The 12943-nt window shown below is 34.6% G+C and overlaps 2 protein-coding genes across 3 annotated transcripts in view; one reads left to right on the top strand and one right to left on the bottom strand.

The window, feature by feature from the left end:
- Positions 1-1421, bottom strand: part of LOC126973096 (uncharacterized) — a 95793-nt gene extending 94372 nt beyond the window's left edge. For both annotated transcript variants that reach the window (XM_050820230.1, XM_050820238.1), the window contains exon 1: positions 1245-1421. The gene's annotated coding sequence lies outside the window, so the exon portion shown is untranslated. The remainder of the gene's footprint in view (positions 1-1244) is intronic.
- Positions 1422-2545: 1124 nt separating this feature from the next.
- The window catches only part of LOC126973108 (all trans-polyprenyl-diphosphate synthase PDSS2), a 28422-nt gene continuing 18024 nt past the window's right edge, over positions 2546-12943 (top strand). Inside the window, exons 1-3 of the mRNA XM_050820250.1 lie at positions 2546-3096; positions 7354-7485; positions 8915-9103. Of these exons, the coding sequence (XP_050676207.1) occupies positions 2792-3096; positions 7354-7485; positions 8915-9103 (626 nt within the window). The 5' untranslated portion in view covers positions 2546-2791. The remainder of the gene's footprint in view (positions 3097-7353; positions 7486-8914; positions 9104-12943) is intronic.

The following is a 12943-nucleotide window of genomic DNA, read 5'->3' as shown; positions in this document are numbered from 1 at the left end:
CCCAGCAAACATTGTATTGCCAATATTAAAATCGCGATACAAAAGTAACTGTTGATTGTAGATGGGTGAAAATTTGAAGTTGTATGTATTTTTTAATGCTGACTCATATTACCTAATAATTAAAAAAAATGACAAAAAAATTAAAAAAATAAATCATGTGGACCACCCTTAACATTTAGGGGGATGAAAAATAGATGTTGTCTGATTCTCAGACCTACCCAATATGCACTCAAAATTTCATGAGAATTGGTCAAGCCGTTTTGGAGGAGTTCAATGTTTAACACCATGACATGAGAATTTTATATATATAGATAATCTGTACAAGATGTTAAGTCTAAACTATTAAGATACTTTCCCATCCGATCCTTCCAAGAGCAATACAATGGCTCTAGCCTTTGCACCATCAGCACTCTTGCAAGAACAGAGTTTCTTTTGGTGGTTATCATGCAAAGTTTATTTAAACTGAATAAGTCAATTTAACTCATTATGTGACCTTTACAAATGGACTTCCCTTATCCCTCAATATCAGATAAGTTCTAGGGTTTTGAAGTGTATGATAGAGTTTACACATAGCTATCTAATAGGCTTCATAATGTATTAGTTTTTGTAAACAAATTATAATACCTTTTTTTATATTAAAAAAAAAACAAGAAGCTACACAATGTGTCAATAAATTAAGTTATAGTTGTGGTACAATTACTTTTTCAATAGATTTATTCTTATGATTATAGTCACTGATGAGGGAGATCACCTCAGCTTCTAATAATAAAAGTGCACCATTGAGGTTATAATAGTTCAGAAATTTATTGTAACCTAGAGATATAATATACTAGAGAGTAAAATGAGAAAACAGATGCAATAAGGAAATTATCGAAAATAAATGCAAGTATGGTAGCACAGTAATTGGAAAAGCCAAATCTATCAATGTAAGTGCGAACTGCGACTAACTGCAGATACATTATTCATTATTGTATTACATAATATTTTGATTCTTTAGAACTATTAAATTCCTAATTATTGTCCACTTAGGTCTGCTCCTCTAAAAATAATGCGCAGAAGAAATTTATAAATACTAATATTATTTAATGTTAATATTGAAAAAAATTGCAGCAAGTACCTATTTATAGGTATATGAATATGACGAGGACCAAATTGTTGCAGCTTGTAGGTAAGTTAGACTTCTGTGCAGTTTTATTATAAGATCAAAAGGCGTTAGTATGTATAAAATGCATTGAATAACTTACCTCAAAAATTAGATCGAAGTATTTAAGAAAGTGTTTTTAAAACTTGCACAGAAACGTGAAAGCAATGTCACTTATTGTTTCTGAATAACAGTTAAATTTGGATTAAAAACTGATAGTAAATTTGTAACGCAAAAGGCCGGCGATAAGTAGTGACCCCAATAGACGACTACTTAAGCCGGTACAACGCAATTGACTGACTGGAAATTGGAATCTGGATCTGTCATCTGGATGGGTGACGGGCGACGGTGAATTATGTGTTGACTGTTGACATTATAATAAGGTATAATCTTTGGTACTGATGATCAGAGTTTGACGTTGAAGTTTGAATTTAGAAATTTCAAGTTGAATACAAGGTCTAAGTGACGTTACGGCCACGAAACTGATTCGGTGGTTAGACACTAGGTCCATTTTCCATTTCTGTAATGCTTAGCTTATACAATCAATCAAAGCGGTGTCGCTCTGTTCGGCGGGGACCAGGCTACTAATTGTAAGCGAGACAGAGCAGGCAAAGCGGCATTTGTAGGCACGATGATTGCAGTATGTTTAATTATTGTTGGTAAGTAAGCATCATCCGACATCAGATTCTGAAGCGCGTTCACGAATTACGCTCTCAGTGCAATCGATTAACGAAGTTCAAACATTCAGTAATCAGTTGGGGCCTTAAGGAGGAGGAACTCATTAAATCCTATTTGCAACATATTCAAACAGCGAGTTTAAGTTTAGTTCAGAAGTTGTTTTTTTTTCAGTTTCTTTGAAATCCTAAGTTCCAAGTTCTTCTGCATTGTTGGAGAGCTAAGAAAACTGTTATATGTTTTTAAAATAATCTGCAAGCCATGTTTCATAACGTTTTTTTAGAAGGTGGAAATTAATTTTGATTATATGGTATCATGACTTGTAGCTGTTTTTTTGCAGAATTGCTGGAGTTGCAGTATTGAAAAAATTAGTAGAATAAGTCAACAAGTACTGCACTGTAACTGCACGACTCAATTGACAAGCGGTTTTATTGCAGTTATTTATCAAAATTGCTCTGAAGTCTGAACACAGGAGCGAGTAAGAGAACAACGTAACGGCCGCTCCAACAGATTGTGAGCGCGCCTCGGATTTTTATATAATATCTATAAATATATACTCTTTGGTCGGATTTCTGACATTAGGGTGATTTGATTTCTGACACAATGAGTGATACTTGACGTTGACATTTGACATTTCTCTCAGGCAGGTGACAGGAAATTCAAATGTCAGACGAAGAAATTGTGCAACCAATGATAACCTGTCGTCGCTTCATTTATCAGTACACAAATCCGCGGCAACAGGCAAAAGGTTAAAAAACGGTATCCCTACCAGACGTTTATTTTGCGTAACTTTGTAGTTTACGTAAATATTACACAAATCGTGTTATATGCTATGTCTCAGAGAGCATAATAGTTAGTGTTTATTGTGATCATTAACTATTAAAACTATTTCGAGTTACTATTTATTTTTTATCGTCACTTAACGATATTTATTATTTCAAGTTTTTTTAAACAAAAGTAAAATTGGTGTTTAACATGAGCCTGAGTCAAATAAGATGTTTAGTGAGGTGCGATTTGGTGAAAGTTTGTTCTTCTAGTGGTTTAGTTGCAAAACTTGGGCCTTGTTCTACAAGAGAGCTGAGAATAAGTGATAGGCAACGAGCAGCCCAACACAACACGAAACCAGATTGGAACCGCGCTGTGAGTGAAGCTGAGAAGATCGTTGGTTATCCAACATCCTTCCTCAGCCTACGATGGGTATTAAGCGACGAAATTGCGAATGTAGCCCTTCACTTGCGGAAATTAGTGGGAAGCAATCATCCATTATTAAAAACGGCTAAGTATGTATTTTTTTCTGATCTAATTTACTTACAGTTTCTTTTTAATTTTAATTTCGCAAGTTTTAATAGAGTGACATGATCGTACTTCTTTTTCCACATATTTATTGACAAAATTTCTTAATTTGATAGAGAGTGGTAATGAGTTTCTTGCTACTTCTTCTCGTTAGCTCAACCCTTTATGAAGTAGGTAGCAGTAGATTCATAAGTGTCATTTCCGTGAACTACATGAATAAAGTGATTTTGATTGATTTGATTTGATTTGAAATGTAGGGTCTAAGTTTAGTTCAAATAATTAAGTCCCCGTTAAGTTTTCTGATAGTCAAAGCACCTTTTTTCATTGATATTTTTTTCATGTAATTAAAACAGTACGTATTATGTTATCTCGTTTATATAATTTACTAGCTGACCCAGCAAACGTTGTATTGCCGATATTAAAATCGCGATACAAAAGTAACTGTTGATCGTTGATGGGTGAAAGTTTGAAGTTGTATGTATTTTTTAATGTTGACTCATAATGAAATAAATTAAAAAAAAATGTAAAAAAAATAAAAAATAAAATTTGGCGTGGACCACATTTAGGGGGAAGAATAATAGATGTTGTCTGATTCTCAGACCTACCCAATATGCACTAAAAATTTCATGAGAATCGGTCAAGCCGTTTCGAAGAAGTTTAACTACAAACACCGCGACATGAGAATTTTATATATTAGATGAAGCAAATGAAAGTTTATTGCCAAAAGAAGAGATCGATTACAATTCTACACCAACTTTTTAGATCCTATCGACTTAATCATCATTACCAACTTGGATACCGATTCACATACTATCACACCATAGTATGTACTCTACAAAGATCATCTCTGACAAATGTGACTCTCTTTTTTCACTTCCAAAGGTCAAGGTAGAGGAGTGATCAAATGTCACTTAAATTGAAACTTTACTTATTCAAATGACTTGTTTTGAAACGGTTTTTTCAAGGAAATCTTTTTAATGAACTTAAATAACTATCTATTAGCGTAAAAAGGCATAAAAGGCATTTATTTTCTCAAATTACCGCTTCGGAAACAAATGGCGCTCTGAGAAAGAAGAAGCGGCGCAAGAAACTGCGTAAATTATTGATTACACGTAGAAAAAAACCGAATAAAAAGTTCTCGATGTACTTACTTTATTGTTTTCGGTTTCCAAGCCTATAAGATCCACAGTTATATGAGTATGACCACCAAAAATTCGTAGGCGACGTGGACACTGAAGGATATAACTTTAATTTTCGTATTTAATCATTCATTTTTCTAAAATTGAGTCTATGAGAATTCTTTATTTTGTCATTTAAAACTAGATTTTGAAAATAAATGGCGCTCTGTGAGTAAGAAATAAATACAAATTAAATTTTAATACCATGATTTATCTATATCTCAACTCTACCCATTCTATGAATAAAGCTATTGCCTTTTGGCCTCGTCCTAGATGAGACTGTCTATGCATTGAAGGCGCATGTTGTAGGTTCCTTTATTTCATACTTTTCTTATGCACACGGACGATAGTTAAGTACCGATGTAATATTATGTCAATATTTTTGATCACTAATTATTATTTTTACTTTTGGGATTAGTGTCGGAAAGTGCAGCTATACCATTTGAGCGGCTCCATCTGCCAATAGTAGAGTTTTCAAAGTCAAAGTTAGATCAATTTATTTATTTAGCTTATTTTAATTAAATACAAGTTGAAGGACTTCTCTAATAAGTTCGCAGAACCTGTGTTAGGGAAGAGCGTTCTTTTCATCAGGTAAAAAATGCAGGCATATTATGAAAACAATATTAAGTAAACTAAAATAAATAATTTTTTTATTGAAGTAGGCGTTATTTTTGGAAATCCATAACTATCTAAATGTCTTAAGTTTTCTTGAGTGTTAAATCCGCCAGTATTTGTCATGTGTAATTTTTCAGGCAATTCGACGTGTTTCGCCTCTATACGAGGCATGCTCAGGAGGCGAGTCGACATCTCAATAATTAACACTCAAGAAAACTCAAAATATTTGGATCTATTGCAATAAGTAATACACATTTCTACTGTCAGCTACATAGTTACCAACGACTGCCGTCAAAATAAATTAGTTAATTGATTATACAAAATAAATCAGTATATTAATCCGAGAAATGACAGAGATCACTTAAAATAACAAATTGTTTAGTTAGTTAATTAATTTAACTAACGATAATGAACGTAATATAATTAATAATTTAGATTACAAACTACCAAATAGCGGAGTAAGTCCTATAGTGAGTACCTTACTACTTCTGATTCTTGAAAGCCTTAATTTCTGTGCGGCACAACGACTGCGCTAGTGTAGTGACCTTAAGAAACAACAGAGAATAATAATGTTAAAAGGCATCAAATGCTCGAATGTGCAAATCAAATTTATTTTTTCAAATTTCATTCCTCTAGAATTATTTTTGATGTCATTTCTAATACTACCTCTTCGGAAACAAATGGCGCTCTGAGAGAGACGCGGCGGCGCAAGAAACTCTCCCAACATTATTTTTTACGTTCTTTTTAATAAAAATTTACAATATTGTACAGTCAGTGTTATTGCTATAAAAATCATAATCTAGCCCCAGGCTGAGCGATCACTTAGATATTCAGATGTCGAATAGTAAAATTTATGGCAGTGCAATTTTTTAATAACACATTTAAATTTATTTGTAGATAATGCCTGAACAGTGGATGGGACATTATTATAGAAGTTTATACATTTACCTTTAAAGCTTTTATGTATCTTATGAGGCCTACTAGAATTATTTACAAGCAATCCCTATTTCTAGTGTTATAATAATGATAATCACTATTTAGAGCAAAAAAATGACGATTTTTGTGAACGTATATTAAATTTTTATAAATGTACTGACAATGAACAGTCATAATATTTATTGTCTTTGAATGACTATCTATAACCAAGCTGATATATAGTACGAACAGTTCGCTTTCGCAGAGCAAACACTATATCAATGTCAGCAGCATGACCCCACAGTAAAATACCGTACGTCGTGAAGCTGTGAAAATAACTGAAGTACACTAATCTAGCGGTCGCAACATTCGTGTACTCTCTAATCTTTCTAACGGCATATGCAGAGCACTGAGTCTATCTGCTAGTTGGGCATTATGTGGACCCGGCTGGAGCTTTTTATGTACCGTGATTAAATTGGGTATCAACCCAAGAAGACCGTAGTTAATTCTCAATAGCCCAGTAATTACTCTATCTACCGCGCCCTCTAAATCAAAACACAAATACTTAGTAGATACTACACAGGTTGGCAGTAGAAAATATTACCACCTTGAAACCCATCTTACCGGCATACTGTGAAAAGGTTCCTTTATGACTTCTACAGCCCACTGTATGAATTTGAAAGTAGTGCAATATATCAATGGTATCCTAACTTTTAGCCCTTAAAACATTCTTTCTTTTTCTTGAATGCTTTACATGGAGCTTACGTTTCTGTCGTCTTATAAAGTTAAAACTCATTGCTTTTAACATGTTAATTACCGATTTTTTCAAATTTTTATCGGTATTTGTATAATTGTGACACAGATATATTATTATATTATACTTACGTTTTTTTACTTTACGTTTAAGTTTACGGATATAGTTAATAATAATAATTAATAAAATCTGCTCTGTAAGTAGCCTTTAATTAATGATTGACGATGAAAAGAAGCTGAAAGTCAAACTGTAAAAAACTGTTTAAATATTACAGATTATACCTATAGCACAACAGACGGTCACAGGTTAAAGCTTTCGACAGCCCCGTCTTTTATATACTTATTTATTGTTATTTAATTTTAGCTTACATTATGATCAATTTGATTTTTTTTAAAGTGATAACCCTCACTTCTGAGAGTTGCCACAATCTGAGAGTTGAACAAGACATACATGATTTATCAGAGATACGTCACTCAAACGGTTGGCTCAGTGGAAGAGCGCTCGCATGGAATGTGGTCGCGGGTTCGAGTCCCGCATCGTTCTTAAATTTTGTTTTCAAATTTAATTTGTGTTATATTATAACATTAATAAATAGAAAGTAATAATATGTAGGTAAGTTAATTTTAACAGCAGAAACTTACATTGATTGTTGTACATACATCTGTTATTAGTACCCACATCAACTCCAATCATCACTCAATTCCTAAGATAGTTTTATGTGTGTGCTGTTAATGTTTCTAGAATAAATAAAATAAATAAATTTATGTACTTTATGTGATCAGGAATCTGATCTACAATGGCAAGAACAACATGCAAGCATGGGGCCTGATTGTCTTGTTGGTGTCCAAAGCGGCCGGCCATAGCCCAGAGATACCAGACATGGAGCAGGACAAAGCTGCTGGAGTGCTGCACAGGTAAAGCCATAATTCGTTTGATCTTAGTATTCTCAGTGTTCTGTACACAAAGCTTAACCAAACTGAATACCCTATTACAAAGCTGTCCGTTCAACAGCGACAAATTTTGACAGCGTCTACTACAACCAAGCTGACAAAATATATATTAGCCACAATGCAAATTAAATAAAAAATGTTGCACTTAGAAAAGAATTTTTTCAAAATCATGTATCGAAAATAGGATTTAAAATCACTTATTGAACGTCAAAAACTACCTACCACCCATTCGAAAACGAGAAGATTGGGCGCAAGAAACTAATGGGGCTTCCACTTTTTTTATGATCTTGTCTAATCTTACTAATAATTTTTAATCTAGATACTACCTTAAGATGCGTGGTATTAATTAGCTTGCTAAAAGCGTTGATTGCTCAATAAATAGAACCGTGGACCTATTGTTCGATCGCCCGCCACGTAACAATGTGTTTTCACTTTTCTAATTCATAACTATCTACTCGACGCTTCATGAGATCGGCAATGCTCCTGTAAATCAAACTGGTGGTACAAGAGAGTATGAGCTGCGGTGATCACGTCCCACCACCCTTAAGTAGGTATGGTTGGTTGTATATCTCTTCCATAAAAAAACATATAAGCTTATTCAGACATGATCTACAATCATTTTAAAGGCATATTAAATATATAATATATATATATTATATATAATAATATTATATATATAATAGTTCAGACAAATTCTTAATATGGCAAACCGTTACTCGGAATGTTGTTTGATGAATAATTCAGTTATAGGGAACCTAAATACGATATCATAGATGGTATGAAACTTTCGAAATCTGAGGCTAATTACGACCTACTCTAATTGCATTTTCTTTCATATTAACTCACCATTTTGGACACCTTATTATTCGCAAAGATGTTCAACGCACCATTCATCATCTTGTTTGCCTTTACTGCCTGCAGCTTTATGGAAGCCCACAGAAACAAATGACAGCACCGTTTGCAAAAACATATCTCCATAATGGTTCTGGAAAAACAATCCCTGTAGTCCCACATTCAGGAACTATGCGTAATGGTGGATGCCCCGCGTACAACGTAGTCCGCGACTCTGTCTGAGAGGGCAAAACTGTGCTGACTGTAACTTCAAAGCTCGTCAACGCACCTCAATCTTTGGTAGTCTTGCTACCTTACCAGTTGAACAAGTTGCTCGTTTACCCCCTCTTTGTTATAGAAAAAACTTGTTCTTGCATTAATGTGTAAAAAAGTGGAAATTGTTGATGAAGAAGGGCGAGAGGGTTTCTTGTACGCTCTTCTTACCGACTTTTTTTTTAAACATACGAAAACAGAAAAAATTATGTACATTCAAAAGTGCCTAGTTCAAACCTGCCTTAAAAAGATTATTTGAATTTAAGCACAGTCATTACTTTGTCAACAGCCAGCGCGCCCTCGCTGAAGTGACCGAAATGATTCGTACCTCGCACCTGGTCCATAAAGGGCTCGTGAACATGAACGCGCGGCGGACTGTGGAAGGTGACTCCGACGACATGATGTTCGGCAACAAGATCGCTCTGCTCAGTGGCGACTACTTACTCGCCAACTCGTGTATCGAGCTCGCTAACTTACGGTAACGCATTTTATTCTTTTCCGGCAGCCTTTCTCGGGGCTACCAGTTCTATATCACAGACTAAGTATCGTATACTCCCACCCCTAAACCTCTTGTGATTCCTCTGATGTTACAACAGATGACGTATCGAATAATTTGTCTTCTGATTTCATAGGACAAGCTATTTTTATTTTAAAAATATTTTATATCACGGTGATCATATATACATGATGGTTTTTTGAGAAGGGCGGTGATGGCCAAGTCGAAACTACGAGACTTATTAAGTCGTCAAAGGAGTTATGCCCTCGATTTATAAGAAACCAATAAACCTTTCATTTTTAGTAATACATATATTTGCAAAGATTGGTCCTTATCAGAAACAGAGTCCATTAATTCAATAATATAGGATGTATTTTTTTTTAAAAATACATTCGGGTCGATTTCCGTAAAGTTAAAGAAATTAAAAAAAATGCAGCTATTGGTGTCTCATAAATCAAGGGCATGACTTCTTTCACGACTTTTCTCTAAGTCTCGTAGTTTCCAACTTGGCCATCACCGCCCAAAACACCAGTATATAATGGTGTATACAAGGTAGATATGGCAGGTCCAACCATTATGTCAATAATAGCCAATCAAGTTTATTGTAATTTGTAACAGCGAGCACTGAAAACGTATATTATATCATTGCCTTAACACTTACGAGGGGAGGCTGATAAGTAATCTACCTAACTATGAAAGAAAAGACTTTGATGGCTAGTTTTTTTTTTATTTTTCTATATAGTCTCCTGCAAGTGAAATACACTTATGACATTTGCAAATAAGTGACATCATATCGTTATAATAGTAATTTTTATTTTGCTCGTCAAAATGGTCAGTCACAGCCTCCTTCATTTCTTCGTCCGTCGAAAATCTGCGACCCCTCAATTTTTTCTTTAAATCTTTGAATAAGAAATAGTCACAGGGAGCCAGATCTGGACTATAAGGTGGATGGTTAATTTCTGTAAAGACGTTTTTGCTCAGGGCTGACCTCGCCGTTAAGGCTGTGTGTACAGGAGCATTGTCTTGTAAAATCAGAACACCTTTGCTGAGTTTGCCTCTCCGCTTTTCTTTGATTTGTTCACGAAGCTGGTCAAGCAAGTTTGCATAATATTCAGCATTCATTGTTGTATTTTTAGGCAAATAATCTATCATCAAAATCCCTTCGACATCCCAAAATACGGTGGCCATTAGTTTTCCAGCCGACGGCCAAACCTTGAACTTCCTTGGCGACTTTTCTCCTTTAAATTTCCATTGCATTGACTCTTGTTTGCTTTCCGGATCCCACTGGCGAATCCAAGTTTCATCACAGGTCACAATTCGAGAGATAGTCTCTTCTTCTTTACCTTTGACCAGGTCTAGAAATGCCTGACAACATTCTACTCGCCTTTGTTTGTCAAAGGGGGTCAACATTCTAGGGTCCCAACGCGCGCTCACCTTGGACATGCGCAAATGTTTGTGAATAATTTCATGAACTCGTTCATTGCTAATGCCCACATCTCTGGCTATCTCCCACTGCTTGATTCGCCGATCTGCAAGAATCAGGTTCTTCACCTTTTCAACATTATCTGCGGTAACAGCAGAAATTGGCCTTCCACTACGTGGGTCGTCTTCCAGGCTCTCACGGCCATGTTTAAATTGCTTCGACCAAAACTTTATGACGAATTCAGAAGGACTTGAATCACCAAACACCTTTAACATGCGCTCTCTGATCTGCGTAGGCGTATTTCCTTCTTGACTTAGGAATTTAATCACTGCTCGATGCTCAAATTTCATCATTTTACAATTTTCTTTCGACATGGTGAAATCAAAGCCGCGATAAAAAACAAAAGCAAGCGAAAAAAAATAAGCGTCATAATTTTGAAAAAGGAATAAATATAGAATTTGATTTTGCAGTGGCCAGTTCGATTTTCAAAACTTTCTTTAACAAAGTAGATTTTATATCAGCCACCCCTCGTATGTACTGATGCTGAGATAGCTTCTGTACCACAGACCGATAGACATTGTTCGTCTTATTAATACACTAGATTAAAAGTTACTCCAAGTTTAGAATTACTTCTCCCTGTCATGTAATTCTGTAGTGACGACAAAGGTAAGATAAAGACAAAAAGTTTATGGAATAACTTTATTTCGCGTTTATTATTAACATTGTATAGGTTTACTTGAAGAATCTAGCTTGACCCAGATAAGTACGTAATCCTAAACACAATTGCGGTTATTGTTACAGTTACAGTGATCCATTTGTGGTTCTTTAAATTTTCACCGCACCACAGACACGATAGTGTCCCAATTTCGATTCTCAGTATAAACTAATATACACTCTGTGGTGAGTAATGGTTTATACGAGTACTGTGTCGCACAACCCAATGCGGTAGAAAACCGTATTAAGAGACTTCATTCCCTTAAGACATGATATTATTGTAATGTTTCAGTTTTTATTAAAATAAATAATTAAATATTGCATTGTACTTTGACAGTTTACAAAATAAATAAAAGCCATCGCTTTTTTTTCCGTATCTTTTAGACACGTAGGTTCGTAAGTCAAAATCTTTTTAGCAAGTAGGATACTATTTGCGACGGTAATAGAATAAGATTTATTTAATTCGTCGACCTCTACTACGACTAACGAAAGCAACATACCTAAAATAAATGATCTGATTTGTATTTAAAGAAAGCTATCAGTATTAGATTGTGACAAGCTTCTCATGAAAGAGATCTCTAATTTGCTTGACGGAGACATGACGTGATGTTTTAATTACCTCTATAATATCATGAACAATTTTATGAAAATCGTGGTTACGATCAACGTATAGTGTAATCTGAATTTGATCGGAATTATTGCGTGTACAACTTCTTCTATGGATTATTCTATTCATCTTTATGAATATCTCAATTTCACGACCACTAAACAGCCAGCATTTCATTTCTTCTAGCAAAAGCAATAATTCGGCTTTCAGCTTTTAAATAGCCACTTAACACTAGAAGCCTCTACTAATCTACGCCTGCGAGGCGTACACTCAACCGAATATCGGTTGTCTTTTTCTAACGAATGAAGAATAATAAAAAACCATTGAAAAGAAGAAAATTCATGAACCGATTAAACACAGATTTGGTCAAGCTTTGGATGGAGAAGAGACTTAAAGCTCCGATATTGAAAAGATTTTTAGGTATGGAGAGGAATATCAAAGTTAGTGTCTGATTAGTTAAATGTTTGCCTTTAGAATAGCTGATAAGCGTTAAAAAAGATTTAAAAAAAATATATTCATAACAGTGTTGTTTTATTTTTAGTTTACATTCCAAATTTAAGTTCCCGATAAATAATATTTCGAAAATGGAATATTCTAATAATGCATACAGATCATATTTTATATTTGTACGCCTCTGAGACGTATATTAAGGATTTTTTGTACTTTCAAAATAGATAAGGGTTCTAGGGTTAATAATATTTGATCACTAACCTTCTACTTCCTTTCTAAGCAACCCGACAACACCCGATAGTCACTGGCTAACCACAGCCGTTTGTGAGTCGCTTGCTAACGGTTACTGTCGCATCTTCATTCATTAAAATTTAGTTTCTTCGACGTAAACAGGAAACATTGATTGTACCAATTCTTATAAATGCATGAGGTTTGTTTGTTTTTGTCAATGCTTGGCATACGGGAAAATAATACAAACTAGTACAAATTATAGGGGCACAAAAATATTTTTTTTTATCTCAAGGAGTAGACATGTCACCGCGATGAGCCGAAAATGTGTGATTGTTCTCTAAAAGGCGTTCTCGGAACGTAGATTTTTGTCGCTTTCTTTATAACTGCATAAAAGAGC

The sequence above is a fragment of the Leptidea sinapis genome, chromosome 28 (assembly GCF_905404315.1).
Source record: "Leptidea sinapis chromosome 28, ilLepSina1.1, whole genome shotgun sequence".
Classification (NCBI taxonomy): Eukaryota; Metazoa; Arthropoda; class Insecta; order Lepidoptera; family Pieridae; genus Leptidea; species Leptidea sinapis.
Note: the sequence above shows the minus strand (reverse complement) of the source record. Positions and strands in the feature narration are given on the sequence as shown.